Here is a 16,914-nt window from a genome sequence, read left to right on the forward strand (position 1 = left end):
TAAAAATAACAGTATTTTTAAGTAATAATTTGGCTACTCTATTAGTGAAATATAGTGTATTGTATAAACAGGTGAACACAACCATTTGCCTTCATAATAATTATTTTGATATAGTAATTAAGAAAAAAATCTGGAAAAAAAGAAAAAATTCTACTTACATTTATGTAGATAACAACGTTGAGATGCGTAAACTGCGCCGTACCTGCGACACACACACACAATTGAATGTTAGCTCCTAGCTTAGCCACACCGCCAAACAATAAGTACTTTTTCGCTTTTTCCATTAAATTACTAACATTTTATCTGAACGTTATCCATGTTAAATTAATTCTATATAAGTATTTTTGTCCTAAATAATTTTTCAAAGCGTGAAGTTCGCTTTTTGGCGGTTTTCTTTCGTGGCTAACTTAATTAGCCTGCTAGCCAAAACTTTCGTAATATCACATTTCTCCAATCTTCACAATATTCAAACCTGTAATGGAAGCCATGGAAGAAACAGCAGGAGGAAGCACCTTGCCTTCAGCAGAGGAAGACCAAGACTCCGAGGTTTATTTCCCTGAGATTAAACTATAGTAAAATTTAACCGCGTACTTTAATGGCGTGTGTTCGTCCTAGATTTTACTGAGCGTTTTGGCGCAACAGAACCAAGTGGGCCTCTGCTTCTATGACAGTAAAGACTCGTCTATCCACTATATGGTTGATACTCCAGATAACCACGAGTTAAATCTTCTGGCCAGAGGTACTTTTGAACCTTATTTAGAAGTTGTTTTCCACCTAAATAGCACTAAATAAATTTATTATACATCGTAAACGGCTAACGTCAAACATACCAAGTTAATTTGATGTTTAGCTAGCTTGATAAAATGGCGTTTAAAACCGCCATTTTGTGTCTAACATCATTCTTCAACTATTTAGTCATTCAGGAGATTTGTCCTCAAGTGATTATCACCAGTGCAAAGCAAGAGCGCTGCATGACCCGCTTCCTGATCCAACTTGGTGAGTCCATGGGAACAAAATGTTTTGGCAAGGACAGAAAGACTTTGCCAGAGGGCTTGTTATGTTGTCATGGTGTATCAGGCCGGCAGTATCTGTGGTCAAGGCAACGATAGCGGCCTGTAAGAGTGATAAACAATAAAACATGCTGTTGTACAACTTGTAAGACGTTTTTGTTTAATTCTTTTCAGAGTCAAATCCAGACTACAAACCAGAGGTGGTTATTTATCCATATCTTGACTTTGGTAAGTAATACAACAGCAAAAAGCCACGAAGAACTCAATTGTAGCCATCAAATAGAAATAACGGTCACAAAAATACTCATTTGTGGGTTTAACATCATTCCCATGAACAAAAAATATAAAGCTCAGCTTCATTAGAAACTCCAACACACTATTGACAGTCCAAGAATGATAGGAAAATTATTTTGTGCACATATACCTACTCACAAATTAATATTTAAAGCACATATTTTATTTTTTCAGGTCTGGAACTCGGCAAGACAAGGCTGCTTTCAGCCCACCTGCCTTTCCTCCCCGCCTCCATTTCAGAATCTGAGAAGATGGCCTACCTCGCCTCCTGTATCTCCTTCGACTCCCCCCTCATGGTGAGCCAGCTGTTAATTCTTCATTCCAACTCGTCAAGTGCCACTTTTATTAAATTGATGAATTGGCGTGTGTCCATGTGCCGATTGGACATAGCTGAGGGCACTTGGCGCTCTTCTAAAATGCATGGACAGGAGGAGAGTGGGAGTTGAGCTGGAAGACAGCAGTGTTGCCGTGCCTATCCTGCATTTCAGTGCCTACACGCTGTAAGGCACGCCTAAATCAACGCAGAACATAATTTTTTTTAATGATTATTGTTTTTTTATATCCCACCAACACAGTAAAGGTGTGTTGTACATCGACAGGGAAGCATACAGGTAAGTGGGACAACGCTAAAATTAGCGAAGAGTTGACTATTCGTTAGATAATCAATACACATTCAAATTTTTAATATGTATAAAATGCCTCATATGTTTACATATTTTTTTCAGTGTTCTTCAGATCTTCAAATCAGAGCTTCACCCATCTGTGTATAAACTTCATTCGGGTGAAAAAGAAGGATTCAGCCTTTATGGTACAATATGAAAGACCCAGATATTTTTTTGACTAAGGATATTTATATAACGCTTTTAATCTGTATTTTACCTTGCAGGATTATTAAACTGCTGCAGTTGCAGGTTTGGATCCAAACTGCTACGGTGAGAATTTGCTAGGTTCACTTTTAAATATATTTTATGGAAGTGCTTAAGATGACAAAGTCCTCCTCCCATTCCAGTCAGTGGTTCTTACGGCCGACGATTGACCTCGACGTGTTGAACCGACGACAGAAAGTGATCCGCTTCTTCACGTCGCCTCGGAATTCAGACTACCTGGACACTTTGCGGACGTCACTACGTAACATCAGAAACATCCCGGTACTTTTTTGTGCCCTTTTTGCTACGTCTGCGATTGTTCACCTTGTCATAAAAGCTTGTTGTGTTGCAGACTCTTTTGCGTAGGATGTCTCTCTCACACACCAAAGTGACAGATTGGCAAAGTCTTTACAAGGTAAAATCAATTTGTGCAATCCTGAGCAAGCATTTTCTGGATCTGATTTTTATTTTTAATTTTTTTATTAGACGGTGCACAATGCAGTTTATATCAGAGACACAGTACGACACCTTCCTCAATCCATTCAACTGTTCCGGGACATCAGCGAACGCTTCTCTGATGACCTCCAATACATCGCTTCTCTCATCAGCCGTGTGGTACCAGATGAGATGTTCTCAATTTTTAAGTTACACGTCACAAATATTTCCTGTCACTGGCACACAGGTGGACTTTGAAAACAGTGTAGTTGAGAACCGCTTTACCGTCAAACCAAATATAGATCCGGCAATCGATGAAAGTGAGTATTGAATTATTTTCAATATGCAAGGATTTAATAAGAGTGGCTAAGAAGTATTAATCAACTATGCTGTTTTTCTCCGTCAGAGAAAAGACAAATGGCGGGCTTGTCCACCTTCCTGTCGGATGTTGCGAGAAGAGAGCTGACACACCTGGATCCCAGATTCACCTCCTGCTGCGTCGTCTACATCCCTTTGGTCTTCTTCTTTACTTTCTCATTTACAATATCTTCCACAATCGTTTTTTATGCGACTCATTCATATCTCTTCCACCAGATCGGGTTCCTGCTCTCTGTTCCGCGGCCGCCTAATATGGTGACGAAACAAGATTTTGAGATAGAGGGCCTTGAGTTCATGGTGGGTTTATTAATATGATCTATGATCCAACGCTATAGAAGATAAAAATCTTTGAAGAGATGGGAGAATCGCTTATTGTGATGATATTGATGACTCATCACTTATTATGTCCATCTCTAATAGGTTGGAATTGGTCAAAGGATGTTCCCAGATAAAATTGTAATTTATTGGATATCAGATCTTAAATGCTAAAAGTCAGCAAATCATTTCTAAGAAAAAAACATCAATGTTTTCATGTGTGTGAAATGTGCGCTAGTTTCTATCAGAAGATCACCTGAACTACCGCAACCAGAGGACCAGAGAGCTGGACGACCTCCTGGGAGATTTGCACTGTGACATCAGAGGTTTGTTACTCTAAAAAAAAAAAAACAGAATACTAATAAATAAAATACTCTTCTCATCATAAACCATCTCTTTCCCTTAGACATGGAAACAGCTGTCATGAATCAACTACAAAACGCCATCTTGGAAAGGAGCGACTCTCTATATAAGGTTGTCATGCAATATGTTACACATCTTCATTCCTGATTGTTCACCTTATGAAGGTTCTGGACCTGGCTGCCGAGCTGGACTGTCTAATGTCGCTGAGTAAAGTCTCCCAGGAGTACAACTACACCTCACCCAAGCTAATCAGCGGCAAAGCAATAAAGATCAATCAGGGCAGGTTGGCACTTATCAAATAATTTGAAATGATTGTATTGTGAAAAACAAAATGGCTGCTGTTTTACTCATCAGACACCCGTTGTTGGAGGTGTGTTCTCCTGTGTTTGTGGCTAACTCCTTTGAGAGTCTTGAGTCACAGGGCAGGATTAAGATCATCACAGGGCCCAACTCATCTGGGAAGAGCATCTACCTCAAACAGGTAAAAAAAAAAAAAAAAATGTCAAGGATCTTGAGCTTAAGCTAAGATAGAACAAAACCTAGTTCCTCAAATCATATCAACCCTATCACAATTTTATCTGTACATTCAAACAGTGCTCATGTTGGAAAGTCCTCGACTCCACATGTTATGTTTAGACTACGTCATTTGTTGATAACCCATGTCTTCACTAGGTCGGTCTGATCGTCTTCATGGCTCACGTCGGCTCTGACGTCCCAGCCAAGGGTGCTGAGATAGGCTTGGTGGATGGAATATTCACCTGCATGCCTGGCCGAGAATCCGTGTCCGTGGGTCTCAGTACCTTCATGATTGACCTCAACCAGGTTGGTATCGATTCATTCTCACTGTGGAAAATAAATAAAAATTCATTGCACCCACAAACACACCAATGCGACATTAACATTTTTTTTTTTTTTTCCCAGATGTCCCAGACACTTCGCAGCAGCACAGGCAACTCATTAGTGCTGATTGATGAATTTGGAAAAGGGACAAACACCGTAAGGAATATATTTGCCTTTTTGCATCGGGAAATATTCTCACTAAAACCAGCCGGCATGTATTATTCAACGCAGAGCTGCAGGAGAAGTGCAACATTCAGCACCGTTTGCATAATCTAAAATTTGGATTTTTCAAGAATAATAATGCTCACTTTTGATCAATAGGATGATATTTAGTTAATAATTCATGGTATCGTCCCGGTTGCCACATTGTAACCTATTTATTTAGAAAATCCCCCACGAGCTTGACATTTGTTGTTCCGATCGCACAGGCTGAACTATTTAAGATGCGCAGGAGGCAGTTTTTGCATAAAAGAGTGTGTTCTGCCTCCGAGGCAACACAAATGGGAGCTTTAACGCTTTATTACCGCCATGAATTAAAACCGCAGCTGTCTCGGAGGCAACATTTATACCTGAAGACTTTTTATTGGACATTCTGGCTTTGCATAATGTTGTTTTTAAAGGTGAATTGTTTTGCATGGTTGATTTGAACTATTTGCTCTTACAGGTGGACGGCTTGTCCTTACTGGCTGCAACCATCTCTCATTGGCTGAACAACGCTCCCGTTGATGTTCCTCACATCCTGCTGGCCACTAACTTCCACAGTTTGCTGCAACTGGGCCTCTTACCCACCTCCAACCTGCTGTCTCTTCTGGTACTAACAGATGCTCTCACTCCATTATTGAAATGGAAGCCTGGAGCGGACATGATGCTTCTGTTTCAGACGCTTGAGACGGCAGTGGATGGGGATGAGCTGGTGTTTCTGTACCAATTGAGGAAAGGCATCTGCCAATCTAGTTATGCTGCCAATGTCGCCAGATTGGCTGGCTTGCCTGATGATGTTGTACAGAGAGGTTTGGAAGTGTCAGAACTCTACAGGACAGGAAAAGCCATCAAACGTATTGATAAATCAGACGAGGAGGCCGATAGGTTTGTCCGATTCTTTTGTTTCGCCAGAAGCATTGTGAAGTGGACATCCAGGTGTGTTGTTTGACAGATACGCGACCATGGTGGAGAAATTTATGAGCCTGGACCTGGATGATGACAATCTGGATTTGCAGCGCTTCTTGGAAGAGGAAATTCTGCCCTCTGCTGGACAGAAGATGAAGTGTCCTACTTAGTTTCCAATTCGGATGTTTTTGTTGGAACTGTTCACACTGTTTGACAACATAGTGGTTAGAAACTAAATTAAGACCTATGTATCCGGCAAAATTGGTTTTGTATCTTTATTTCGGAACAGGTCATGCAAAAATTTGTCACTCGGGTGAGTTGTCATTTTCACCATGCGGGAAGAGTCTATTGGTTCAATCAACGTTGGCTTCTCAGTGTGTTGAGACTCTCGTGACGTTCCAAGATATCAAAAACGATACAGCGACCCACAAAAGCGTATCCGCTGTCGATTTCAACGCAGCATTGCAGAAGGGGGTGTCGCAGCAATATTTAGTCATGGAGAAGACGGTGTTGTTGGAGAAGAGCTCCACGCTGCTCTCCACGTTGCACTCCTCTGCTTTAACACAGCCAAGCGTCTTTACATCCAGAACATCAACTGAGGAGGAAACACATTTGAAACATGACATTTGATACTTGTTTTTCGTTTCAGATAAGCAGTACTGCTGTCGTACATCTTCCGCCATGACAAAGTTCTCCCAGTACTATACAGAAACGGCTTTCCATACAAGACACCGACCTGCTTTCCCGCGGCCCGTGAAGCATCGCTCCCCGAGGCTGCAGTTGGTTTCCGTGGTGTAACATGCGTCCCAGAAGCCCAGATCACAACGGAAACACTGCAGCAGTTCCTCCTCTTCCTCCAACATCTGCTCCAGCTCCTCCTTTTCTTCACCTGAGCCCACACAGGTAGTCTTTTCTGATTAACTCTCATATTTAATGGTCACAACAAAACATTTCTCTCTATTCCAGATGCTAATTCAGGTTTTCCATAACAGTGACAGAACAGTTTATTCCAAATTCAGTGTTAATGTAATTTTATGGTATAAATCGAACATTTTAAAATATCATTGAAGACACATTTCAATATCGCTCGGTCAGTAATTCTATGTTTGAACGTAAAGCCTAAGAGTCCATTCAATGACTGCTTGAGCTTGTGAGATGACTTGCCGTTAAGTCCTCATCCGTCTTCATCTCATTGGCTGTGCTTTAACCCATCTCGGCAAAAACAATAACACACTAATTGTTTATAACCTTGAAATATCACAATCTTAACAGATCTGATAAATATCTGGACCGAGTAAATTAATTAATACATTTGAAAACCAATATTTGACATTTTCCCCGTGTCTGCTCTAGACTTGCACCTAAATTTATATTAAAATTAATTTAAAATGACTTTCTGTATGTAACCATAAATGAAAGTTCTCCGATAGGATTAAACACAACTGTTATTTTACTAACACTAATATAATCAGCAGGCTGCTCCCGCTAGAATTTTGTGACTTGAGGCCTGTTGATGACTAATTTCCAGATGTTGTCTTACCTTGAGCATACGAGAACATCACAATTCCCAAAACAAACAACATTAGTCCTCTCATTGTCTGCGGGATACTTTTCCTGTTCTTTCCACGGCTGCAAAGTCGAGCGGAGAGTTTCAAATTGGATTAGTAGTCAGTGATGCCTCTGTTTTCTCATCACCACTAATCAGTTGCTGGATACTTAAAAAAAAAACTTGTCCTACTACCCGACCATTACATTAAAGATGTTGCGTTCTACTTAATTATCATAATCGCCATTTGGTTTATTAGCATTTCCAACATGTGCGACACAGTAGAAATGACACATTTGAAGCTTCGTGAGGATGAGGAGGAGGATGACGCCAAAGCTTGTCCCTCATTATACCAAACTGACTCGGTTGTAGGCGAAATTAAATGAACATTTTCAGCCTGGTTGCTTCTCGCCATCACACCTTTTTTTTTTTTTTTTTCACGGTTTGTGTGTCTGTTTCAGAGCAGCATAACTGCATGTGTCCTGAGTCAGCGCTAACTTAAGAGGCTTACGTCCTACTGTCCGTCTGCTTAATACACACACACACAGTTTGATTCACAATGCAGCATGAAAACTTCTTACATAACTAGTGGAGCATTTTCAAGTTAGTATTGCAGAAGCAACCAATGCTGAAAAGTCCAGTCAGTCCATTTTTATTTTTACTGCCTTTAAATTTGATGTGAAGCGATTAAACGGAGATGGAAGAGAGTCTGCTGGGAAACATTTGCTATGGTGGGTGGAGAAGAATTCCATACAAAAAGAAATGAAGTAGTGATGTGGGGAAAAATAAAAAGTATTTTCAGAGCAGCATGTCCACAATTTTTGTGGGCGGGGCATAAGATATTTACAGTGAGCTCCGGGACATGACAAATTTTTTTAACGGCATCATCAGAAGGGAATTCTTGAACGTCCCATGGTGTCACACATCTCTCGCTGAGAATCACTTGAGTTGTGTGAATGCCTGGCAGCTTTTTTGCAAGATGCGCTTGCAACTTCGTGCTGCCGCAGAATGAATCGCATCCTGCCCACACAAAAAAGCCTCCGCTGCGCTAGCGGGTTGGAGGCATGCAAATGACTTGTACACTTCAACGGGAGGGAAAAAACATTCCCTGATCCTAAAGCAACTATTAAACTCCATGTGGTGGCGTCAAGCGCTTCATCTGCTGGAATTTTAAAGAAAGCATAGCGTGAAAAGGTCAAGATAGCAGGAGGGCCCGCTTCTGCTGCGTCAGGGAAAACTCAATAGCCTCTTCGGAATCCCCCACCCCCCCCTCCCTCTTTTTAAATGCCATCCTTCTTTTCCATCCAAGCGATAATTAAAATTCTTTAACACCCCGCTTGACCACACTAAAGGGAAAAAGAGACGGACATTGTGAATTTAAAGAATGCAAAGCCCCGGCTGGTATTTATAGCCAGGCTGTAGGTGTGGAGTGAGAGGAGTGTAGCCTCGACGTAGCATCTCGTTTTGGACCAAGAAACGATTTCCTCAGATAAAGACGATAGATTATAGTACGCCTGAGATAAGATGTAGACTGATTTGGCACCTAATCTGCCTGATCCTCTTAAACTGAACCCTGTCCGCGAAAAGACGAAGTAAATTGTGAAGTCTGGTATCCTCTGATGTGAAATACGTTTTGGAAAAAGTCCTAAAATGGTCGGGAAGGAAGAAGAAAAAAAGTTTTGAGTCGGTGAGACCAAAAAAGAATCGTTAGAAGTGAGTCTTTAGATTCTTTTGTACCGGAAAAACGATAAATGATAATTAAAAAGGATTAAAAACAAGTGAAACTGCAGTTTCCCGTCTTTGGAAGTATTCTAGGAACTGCAACAGTACAAGTAGCCCTGAAAATGATATATATTTATATCTGCATTTATTGGTGATATAGAATTTGTCACAACTTGTTCTGAACGGAAAGTCGTGCAAAGATAAATAGTTCCAAGTTCACTGCATGAATGGAAAATGAAATAAATAAAGCTGCATGTCAAAACAATATAGTCCGATTTTGGAATACCCGCTATCTCAAATATATATTTTTTAATAGTAGATGACACACTTAAAGGTCACCAGACTTTTTTTTTTTTTTTTAAACCTTCAACTGAAAAGCTCAACCCGCCGACCCCTTAAGTTCCATATGGAATTTGTCCAAAAATTTGGAATGCAGCACCTCTCTGAGGCGCCCAAACATTTACAAGACAAACATGTGTTAGCGGAAGATAGCGTTCCTCGCACTCCCATGAAGATGATCAAGGCTCGGAGAGTGCAGAGCAGGTCCGTGTGTTAATCTTGCTGGACTTGTCTGGGAAGGCAGAGGGGTGAGGACCGGAATGTCCGAGGGAAGACGAATGAGGACTTGGCTCCTGGTGGTGCAGAACTTGAGCCACAAGTGTCGACTTGCCCTCCCTCTCAGCTTCATCTTCTGCATCTAGATGACGTTGCAGTGATTTATTGATGTCCTCAATGTTCTTGCAAGACAAAGAAGGAGGGTAGAGGCTCCCATCCTGTTCCTCGTCTCTAATCTCCCACTGTTTCTGCCCACTGAAGATGGCTTGTTCTTGCCAGTCCTCCCAGTCTCCCTTCCTGTCCTCAGGGTCTTTGCACATCTTCAGCATGCGGATCTCTCGATCTCGATTCTCGTAGAGCAGGCTAGCGGCGCAGATGAAGATGAACAACCCGACGCCCATGACCATAGGCCCGGCCAGTTTCATCTTGTCCTTGGGGCTGGACCTGAGGGCACCGAAGTGCCTCGGCGGCGACGCCACGTAACCAGCCATGGCCACGCACATCCCCAGCGCCACCACCAACACGCCCACTATTAACCACGCGCCCGGGGCCGAGCGTAGGCGAAGTCGGGTCTGGTTGGAGTTGAATTTTCTCCGTTGACATGGCAGGACGCAGTCCACTTGTGACGACTGGGAAGAGTGGCTGCTGGCAGCTGTCATCCTCTTGGTCCAAACTGCAAAATAAAAGTGTGTAGCTTTAGGAAGGAAGTGTGTCTAGGGGGGGATGTGGGTTTTGGAGAGGGCACAACAGGAAATAGCTGCTTTAATAGGACATGTGCTGACTTAATGAGACGCTTGTCCTCTGTGGAGCAGCAGCAGGATCTCTTTACCTCAGACGGGAACATTCAAAGTAGAAATGATGACTACATTAGCACATAAAGTGAAAATCGCAACAAGTTGTTGGAGAGGTGCAAGATGACCATTTTGGGAAACAAATTTCTCCGACATGACATTTCCTGGTCGTGGGAATTATAATTGTCCTCTCTCACTGGACATGATTTGACCCCTTTCAGTGACACTCACTTTACCGCAGACATTGCCAAGTCATCATTTAGCTCCAAGCAGCAGAAGTGGTGCTTCAAGTGTGAGCGTGATGTAGCCATCAACGTGCTCTTAGCTGCATTGCCGGTGTTTACAAAAAAAAATGTTGGAAAAATTGCCTACTTGCCTTGTTTTGCTCCTCGATGCAAATCATGGTCCTTCACTCAACAAGCATCAGTTGCCTCCTGCGTTTCTCCACTCCAACATCTTTTGTTCTCAAACGGAGACTTCTTTCTCCTTGCCGCGTTCCACGCCACTGTTGAACTGAAGCTTTCTTTTTTTTTTTCAAATTCTAGGAAGTAACTGTCTTACAAAAGTGGTGCAAAGCTGCATTGCCTCCTCTCGCTCTGTGTGCTTATGAGCGCATATGTGTGTGTGCGTGTGTGTGTGGAGGAGGGGTCGTGGGAATCAGGGGCAGTCCCACGGTGAGTCGTGTTATTCTTGGTGCTTGACACGTTCACAGTGATGTAAAAATATGGACTTTAACCCCAAAAAAGGATCTTAGCAAAGCTCATAGTTTAAGAATATGTATACAAAACCAAATCTTGATGCATATTGGATCTTACATTAATGTTTGCCCACCCTTAATTGACCTAGAGCACATATTTGCGTTACTTAATTGAATTATAATTATGAATTTATAGTCAAATGTACTTTTTCTTCAATTTGTTTAATACTGAAGGTTTTGAGTTGTGGAAAACAAATCAGTTGAGCTAGTATCGATATTTCATATATATCATATTTTATTTCCTAATGTTCACAAATTTAAGGGTGCAATAGGGAGTGGGAAAATTAAAAGGTCTATTTGACCGAAAGAGGGTTCAAGTTATGATGACCTGGCACGTTGAAGCATGCGTCATAACCGAGCAGACAAGTGCTGAAGATCCACTGCCAACATTGCAGTTATGGTACTTGGAAAAATGTTGGCAATGGATCCACTTTGCGGATAACAGGACAATACAGTGGCTCTCAAAACCACCCACAGATGCATCATCATGGGATTTTATGAAGACTTGAATTTGCATATGCAAATTTATTTTTATTTAAAAAAACTACCATTTACAAGAGGGCAGGCCTTTTTTGTTTTGTGTATTCTGTATTGATATAATAAGAAAATGTAAACCTCGTAAATATGGGTTAAAAATGAGCATTTTCTCGGCTTAATTGCACTGGATGTAATGCTTTTAATGGGAATGTTGCCCCTACCAACATGGCCGCTATGCAACGTTTTGTGTCTACCGGAAATACACAAAGAGAACACGCGCCACAGGATACGCGCTTGCGCGGTTATGTTTCAAACAAAACGGCGCCATTTTTGTTGTTGTAGTAATGTCAGCAGAACGTTAACTTATGCTTCACTCCTTGAGAAAGAAGAAAAAAGCCCGTTTTTTGGATGGTGTGGCGACAAAACGTTTACGCGGATTCCGAAACAGTCGTTTTAACTGCTAGCTAGCTAGCTAAACCACAACTGGGGTACAAGAAATGGAAGACGCCAGTCAGTATAAGGTGAGTTAACGTATAATCGTGTCTTAATTTTGTGAAAAAGGGCCACTAACTTCAATTAGTACTAGTTAAATGTGGTAATAACGTACCTGTCTGTCAGCAGAGTGGAGCAAGGAAGAAGCTGTACTATAAGAAGTAAGTTATTTAGTCAATAAAATTTGCATTTATTTTTAATCCCTTGAAAATAACGGGCTAAATATGTTCCTAATATTTCTAGTGCACCGAAAGAAAAATGGAGAGGCAGGTTGTCAATCGGAGATATTGACAGGATCTTTGATGACGTGGGTATGTTACGCTTTGTTATTTCTGTTTGATGACTTGGGTACGTTTTCTTTTGTTTTCCACGTTTGTTTCACGTCGTGTGCTATAAAGTTTTTCTTTTAATGTGATCAATTTGGTTTATAACTGAACCATAAGACTCAACCTTGTAACGTGTCGTTCTCTAAATAAAACTGTCTGGTTATTTCTGATTGTCTGCTCGAGTGACACAATAATCACATTAAAAATGACATCTCTTCATTTGTATCAATATGATCAACATTTGTTTCCATGCATTGATATTCATGTATTTGTTCTGCACAGACTCTCCAATTCATGTACTCCCCTTAACTGTCCAACTCTCGGAGTCGGATATTGAGGAAAACGATATGGCGAGACGTGCTACGCCACAAGCTCTAAAGGCGAAACCTGCAATGGTACATAAAAGTCATAACACATTTGGAGCTGGAATCTAATAGGTTTGAGTCTCGCAAAATAAACTAGTTAGTAGAGGTTAAAAAGAGATTCAGATTTTTGTGGCAAACCAAAAAATATATCTTAAGTCAGGTCTTCCACTAAATTGAACTAAAAATGATTCCTTTTGTATCTTTAGTCTCCCAAAGAATTATTCCATCCTGCGACATGCTCGCCAAGTCCTGAACTAAACATTGGTAAGAACCTCACTAGGCTTTGTTTCATCATGCAACTTTGTCTCAGACCATTTTAAATATTTTTTCCAAAGGACATGTGAAGACATCCAGCCCACTAGAGGAGAACACAGGGCTGACATCAGCACAGGCGGAGACTAATGACAAAGGCGAAATGCTGTCGCCGATCCTGGGCGACTGTGGAGGAAACACTTTGACGATTACGCTCGCCTCCGACAAGTAAGAAGTGATTGATAAAGAGAGTTTTTGTTTTGGCTACTTCTTAGCGCTGCTTGTCTACTTGTATGTCCTGAAATGTGAATTTCATTTACTATCCATCTCTTTCCAGCCATAAACAAAGTCCCACTGTCAGTGACAAGAATTCCCAGAAGCAAGCATCAAGGTTGGTAGTTTGGTTTTTGGATTGAATTGACCAGATTATAATTAAAAGAAAAAAAAGATGGTTAAAAAAAACTGATGATTCTTCTTGTGCTGTCATCGTGTATATTTTTTGAATTTTATTAGCAAGTCAGTTCAGGAGGAGCCGAGTACGTCCACTGCTGAGGAGGATCATGAGGACGTTCACAGAAAGTCCACAGAGGAGAGCGTGCAGCTCCCTGTCAAAAAAAACATCTGGGCGTTCCTGCAGAAGGTTCGAGAATCCAGTCAGCCCAAAAGCAAATTGTGAGTTGATTGGACTTTTCCCGATTAATCACATATGACATTGGATGGTATTTAAGGATATAGTGACTAAATAGTGAAAAAATAACATCTCCCATGCTTTCAGAAGAACCCCGACTCCGGTTAAAGCGCCCACACCCCCTCCCGAGGTTGAGGAGGATTTCCTGATTTTGGAGGACGACGATCCTATTCTCTTTTCCATTCCCACCAAACGGACCCTTAAGCAGCAGCCGCAGAAAGAGTCCAGAAGTGACAAAGGCGCGTTGATGGACAGCTGCCGGGACACGGAGCATTCAAGCAAGAATTTACTCAAAGAGCCGACAGCCCGCAAAAAAACTCCACAGAGAGAAAAAAAGAAGGAGCCAAAGCGTCGCAATACCAACAACAAAAAGAATCCACGCAAGATGGCCGACGAGCAACCCCAAGTGGCGGCCGACAGCTCGACAGATGACCAGAGTGTCCGGCCTTCATCCGAGGTGAAGACGTCTTCAAAAGCCAGACGAAAAAATCCCGAGAGCAGTGGGCCGGCTGCGAAGGTCAAGCGGACTAAGGAACGATGTCAGGAGCCCAGCAGTGAACAGCGTCAAGCTGTTGAATTGGCAGGTAAGAATTTTAGCGATCATACAACAAGTTGGCTAGGGCAGGAAACTTTTATTTTGATTTAATATCAACTTTTCTGAATAATTTAAAAATTAAAAGGAATCTAATTGCTTGTATTTATGAATGAAAACAAAACAATGGTAATATAATACATAATAATTAAAAGTGCGTTTTTTTTTGTCCCTCAGATTTCGACTCGGGAAAGCCGAACCCTGCTGAGGATTCGCCGGCCCCAACGGTTGAACAAAACCATCAATCCGCTCCGAGCGGGAGTTCCCCCGAGTGGCATCAGGTGCTTGGCAAAAGGAGAAGAAACCCGCCCGGAGAGTGGTGGGTGAGCTCGCCTCAAAACGAGGAGCAGCCCGAGGTGAGAAATAAGACTCCCCCTGTCAAGAAGCCAAAAGCCAACCGGGGAGAACCGCCCAAGGCCGCGTCGGCGTCATCCTCCAAGGCCAAGGATGTCCTCAAAAGTACAAGCAAGATGGATGTGAAAAACAATAAGAAGAGGGAATTGAAGAAGAAGAAGAAAGCCCTGATGAAACCATCTGCCAGTGAGCTAACCTCTGATATAGCAGAACAACCAGATCATCAGGAGCAAGAGGAAACCACGGATCCTCCTCGGCTTTTCAGTCCTCCGGTATCCAACCAGCGAGACCACAGCCGCAAGTCAGGTACGATGCAAACACCCAAAGCCTTTTCCGTCCGTCAAACCAAATGTTCGTGTTTTCCAGAGCATCAAATATTCCAGCAAGTGTACCAGCGCCCCGCTAAGAAAATGTCCATCCCGCCCATCCAATGGGCTTCAACCACATTTCTCGAGCAGCCGTCGTCCAAACGGCCAAGAAGACCACCCAGTGAGTGGTGGAAGGCCACGGTCACCCCCAAGGAGGCGGAGGCAGAACAGGTTCTTCAACCGAGTCAGGAGAAGCGTAAACTTGACAAGAAAACAAAAGCTAGATTAAGCAGACCACCATCAAAATTGGACAAGCGCACCAGCCAGGCACTGCCCAGCACTGAGGACGAAGAGCAGACGAGGAGAGCGGATCCCATTGTGGACGTCTCCAGCCGGACCTTACCTGTCAATAGAGGTGCCGCTCAGAGTCACAAAGTCGCCGTGCAAGTCTACGCTCCCGATTGTGCGAGTCCCAGCAACGGGGGGACTTTTACGTTGGAAGAAAATCGGGGGAGCCTACGGGATGACGGCACAAGTCCGTCACAGGTCATGTAAGGAAAGCGCTGAGCAGATGATCACTCTTGGTATGTTTGTCTCCTTTGCTCACGATTTTTGTCTTTTGGGGGCGGCGGCCAGATTACAAAGCGGACCGGCGTCCATGATTGAACTGGACGCACACGATGATGCAGGTAAGTTTGATCCACGTTAAGTTGGAGACATTTATATTTGTTATTAGTGATTTTAACTCCATGAATAAAATTGAGTTGATTTAGTCAACGTGTTCTGGTGTTAGTTAAGCGGCGACTGGTCTTGATTCCAGACCTCCCATCGACCAGACTTCTCCATGCCGAGCTGTCCGTTACCGACCTGTGTGCCCCTCCCCTTACGCCGTGCACCCTCCGGGCCAGGGACAAGCACGACTTAACCGAGTGGCTCCAACATCTGTTCTCCACGACCCTGATACGAGAGGTTAACAGGAGTAAGACCAGTTTAGTTTTTTTTGTTTCTAAATTGGTATGTGTACTGTTATGAACTTACTGATCAACAAATGGTGGTCAACGCAATAGCCTTTTGGGTTTTTTACCAAGCTCAAGAATTGTTCTTTGCAGACTTGGCAGTTTCTCCTGACCAGTTTGACTGGTACTGCCACAAAACTGGAACCATGGGCATCGTGGAGGACGTGCATCTTTCGAACTCCTCTCATGGGAAGATGCTGCTGAGCTCTTTTATGAAGAAACCTTTGTGGGTAGACCACAGCGCTACCATGGTCAGAATTTTTTTTTCCTCATACAAATATTGGGAAAAACAATGAATAATTTTTTTTTTTCTTTTCCCCCTAAAAGGTATATTTCCTACTAACAAGCTGCGTCAAGTTGAGCATTGACTGCGTCGAATCTTTTGTGCATGCAGGCAATTCTTTCACGGTGCCGTGTGGTAAGTCACTTTAGTTGCATTTTTTATTCTGGGTTGGTTGCCAACAATTTTTAGGGTCTGAGTTTCGAACTAGGGTTGGAGTTGCAAAGTAGGCTTTTGAAACTAACACTCGGATTTAAACATATGCATTTTCAGTCGCGCTTTTGCATTAAGGCCATGTTGGGCAGCTCAGTTTTTATGATTCATTTGGTCATCTCTTCCCTTTTGCTTTGCTCATACAGGCCACGCCTACAGCATCCAAAACTTGGCGGAGCAGCCCGCATTCCTCTGCTTTAACAGGATCCTCACAGAGACCCCAGACTGAAGTGTCGGTCAGTCACAACAACATGAACATTTTTTTCTAACTATTTTATATGAATTTCTTCGATGTGGCTCTTTTGGCTTTGTAGACTTGAGGAATAAATATGTATACTGTTCATCAGTGCTATTCAATTAGTTCCTAGTGTTTGATACTGTGAATATAAAACTTAGCCTACTCACATTGCTGATGTTGTTTTGAAACGTAGCTAGAAATGGAAAAAAAATATTTAAAATCCCCAGTTTTAACTTTGAAGCTGTTCAATTGCAGCGTATACCAAATCATCAGCTTAGTTTGCATTAAAACAGAAATAATTTCAAAATAAAAGGCATCTTAAAACGCTTATTTA

The 16,914-nt window shown here is 42.3% G+C and overlaps 4 protein-coding genes across 12 annotated transcripts; 2 read left to right on the forward strand and 2 right to left on the reverse strand.

Moving 5' to 3' along the window:
- Window positions 1–184: 184 nt before the first annotated feature.
- Window positions 185–5,869, forward strand: msh5 (mutS homolog 5). The gene is made up of 24 exons (XM_049730840.2): window positions 185–546; window positions 616–739; window positions 916–996; window positions 1,185–1,238; window positions 1,479–1,600; window positions 1,695–1,804; window positions 1,880–1,915; window positions 2,030–2,112; window positions 2,191–2,236; window positions 2,314–2,452; window positions 2,523–2,585; window positions 2,657–2,785; window positions 2,853–2,925; window positions 3,012–3,121; window positions 3,200–3,280; window positions 3,537–3,624; window positions 3,705–3,772; window positions 3,826–3,944; window positions 4,016–4,142; window positions 4,334–4,483; window positions 4,583–4,657; window positions 5,166–5,312; window positions 5,382–5,587; window positions 5,655–5,869. The coding sequence occupies exons 1-24, from the start codon at window positions 478–480 to the stop codon at window positions 5,776–5,778; spliced, it is 2,424 nt and encodes an 807-aa protein (XP_049586797.1). The 5' UTR covers window positions 185–477; the 3' UTR covers window positions 5,779–5,869.
- LOC125975448 (sperm acrosome membrane-associated protein 4-like) lies at window positions 5,860–8,412 on the reverse strand. Its single transcript, XM_049731047.2, has 3 exons — window positions 7,149–8,412; window positions 6,345–6,497; window positions 5,860–6,203 (listed from the first exon to the last, which is right to left on the reverse strand). The coding sequence occupies exons 1-3, from the start codon at window positions 7,201–7,203 to the stop codon at window positions 5,980–5,982; spliced, it is 432 nt and encodes a 143-aa protein (XP_049587004.1). The 5' UTR covers window positions 7,204–8,412; the 3' UTR covers window positions 5,860–5,979.
- On the forward strand, window positions 6,373–16,699 carry si:ch211-161h7.4 (caldesmon). Of its 7 annotated transcripts, none has more exons than XM_068651873.1 (16): window positions 6,373–6,511; window positions 12,075–12,109; window positions 12,192–12,259; window positions 12,557–12,669; window positions 12,846–12,903; window positions 12,975–13,119; window positions 13,229–13,282; window positions 13,405–13,563; window positions 13,667–14,163; window positions 14,349–14,831; window positions 14,892–15,384; window positions 15,470–15,522; window positions 15,627–15,812; window positions 15,943–16,100; window positions 16,177–16,267; window positions 16,489–16,699. In XM_068651873.1, the coding sequence occupies exons 4-16, from the start codon at window positions 12,622–12,624 to the stop codon at window positions 16,569–16,571; spliced, it is 2,508 nt and encodes an 835-aa protein (XP_068507974.1). In that variant the 5' UTR covers window positions 6,373–6,511; window positions 12,075–12,109; window positions 12,192–12,259; window positions 12,557–12,621; the 3' UTR covers window positions 16,572–16,699. The 7 variants fall into 7 exon arrangements, with proteins under 7 accessions (XP_068507974.1, XP_049586781.1, XP_049586778.1 ...); XM_049730824.2 differs by having other exon boundaries at window positions 6,377–6,511; window positions 12,078–12,109; XM_049730821.2 differs by lacking the exon at window positions 6,373–6,511 and adding an exon at window positions 11,771–11,977 and having other exon boundaries at window positions 13,670–14,163.
- On the reverse strand, window positions 8,992–12,249 carry LOC125975434 (uncharacterized). 3 transcript variants are annotated; one of them, XM_068651875.1, is made up of 3 exons: window positions 12,064–12,249; window positions 10,599–10,727; window positions 8,992–10,104 (listed from the first exon to the last, which is right to left on the reverse strand). In XM_068651875.1, exon 3 carries the CDS (start codon window positions 10,088–10,090, stop codon window positions 9,395–9,397), a length of 696 nt encoding a protein of 231 aa, XP_068507976.1. In that variant the 5' UTR covers window positions 10,091–10,104; window positions 10,599–10,727; window positions 12,064–12,249; the 3' UTR covers window positions 8,992–9,394. The 3 variants fall into 3 exon arrangements, with proteins under 3 accessions (XP_068507976.1, XP_068507975.1, XP_049586981.1); XM_068651874.1 differs by having other exon boundaries at window positions 10,599–10,735; XM_049731024.2 differs by lacking the exon at window positions 12,064–12,249 and having other exon boundaries at window positions 10,599–11,076.
- Window positions 16,700–16,914: the final 215 nt, after the last annotated feature.

This window comes from Syngnathus scovelli, chromosome 9 (genome assembly GCF_024217435.2).
Source record: "Syngnathus scovelli strain Florida chromosome 9, RoL_Ssco_1.2, whole genome shotgun sequence".
Taxonomy (NCBI): Eukaryota; Metazoa; Chordata; class Actinopteri; order Syngnathiformes; family Syngnathidae; genus Syngnathus; species Syngnathus scovelli.

Coding starts and splice junctions, on each gene's coding strand:
- si:ch211-161h7.4 (XM_049730818.2), top strand. CDS start 11,954: ATGGAAGACGCCAGTCAGTATAAG. Junction 12,260..12,556: donor CAGGATCTTTGATGACGTGG/GTATGTTACGCT, acceptor TGTTCTGCACAG/ACTCTCCAATTCATGTACTC. Junction 14,832..14,891: donor AGACCACAGCCGCAAGTCAG/GTACGATGCAAA, acceptor CGTGTTTTCCAG/AGCATCAAATATTCCAGCAA.
- LOC125975434 (XM_068651875.1), bottom strand. CDS start 10,090: ATGACAGCTGCCAGCAGCCACTCTTCCCAGTCGTCACAAGTGGACTGC.
- LOC125975448 (XM_049731047.2), bottom strand. CDS start 7,203: ATGAGAGGACTAATGTTGTTTGTTTTGGGAATTGTGATGTTCTCGTAT. Junction 6,498..7,148: donor GATGTTCTCGTATGCTCAAG/GTAAGACAACAT, acceptor GTGTGGGCTCAG/GTGAAGAAAAGGAGGAGCTG. Junction 6,204..6,344: donor CACGGGCCGCGGGAAAGCAG/GTCGGTGTCTTG, acceptor TTTCCTCCTCAG/TTGATGTTCTGGATGTAAAG.
- msh5 (XM_049730840.2), top strand. CDS start 478: ATGGAAGCCATGGAAGAAACAGCAGGAGGAAGCACCTTGCCTTCAGCA. Junction 3,773..3,825: donor GGAGCGACTCTCTATATAAG/GTTGTCATGCAA, acceptor CACCTTATGAAG/GTTCTGGACCTGGCTGCCGA. Junction 4,484..4,582: donor TCATGATTGACCTCAACCAG/GTTGGTATCGAT, acceptor TTTTTTTCCCAG/ATGTCCCAGACACTTCGCAG.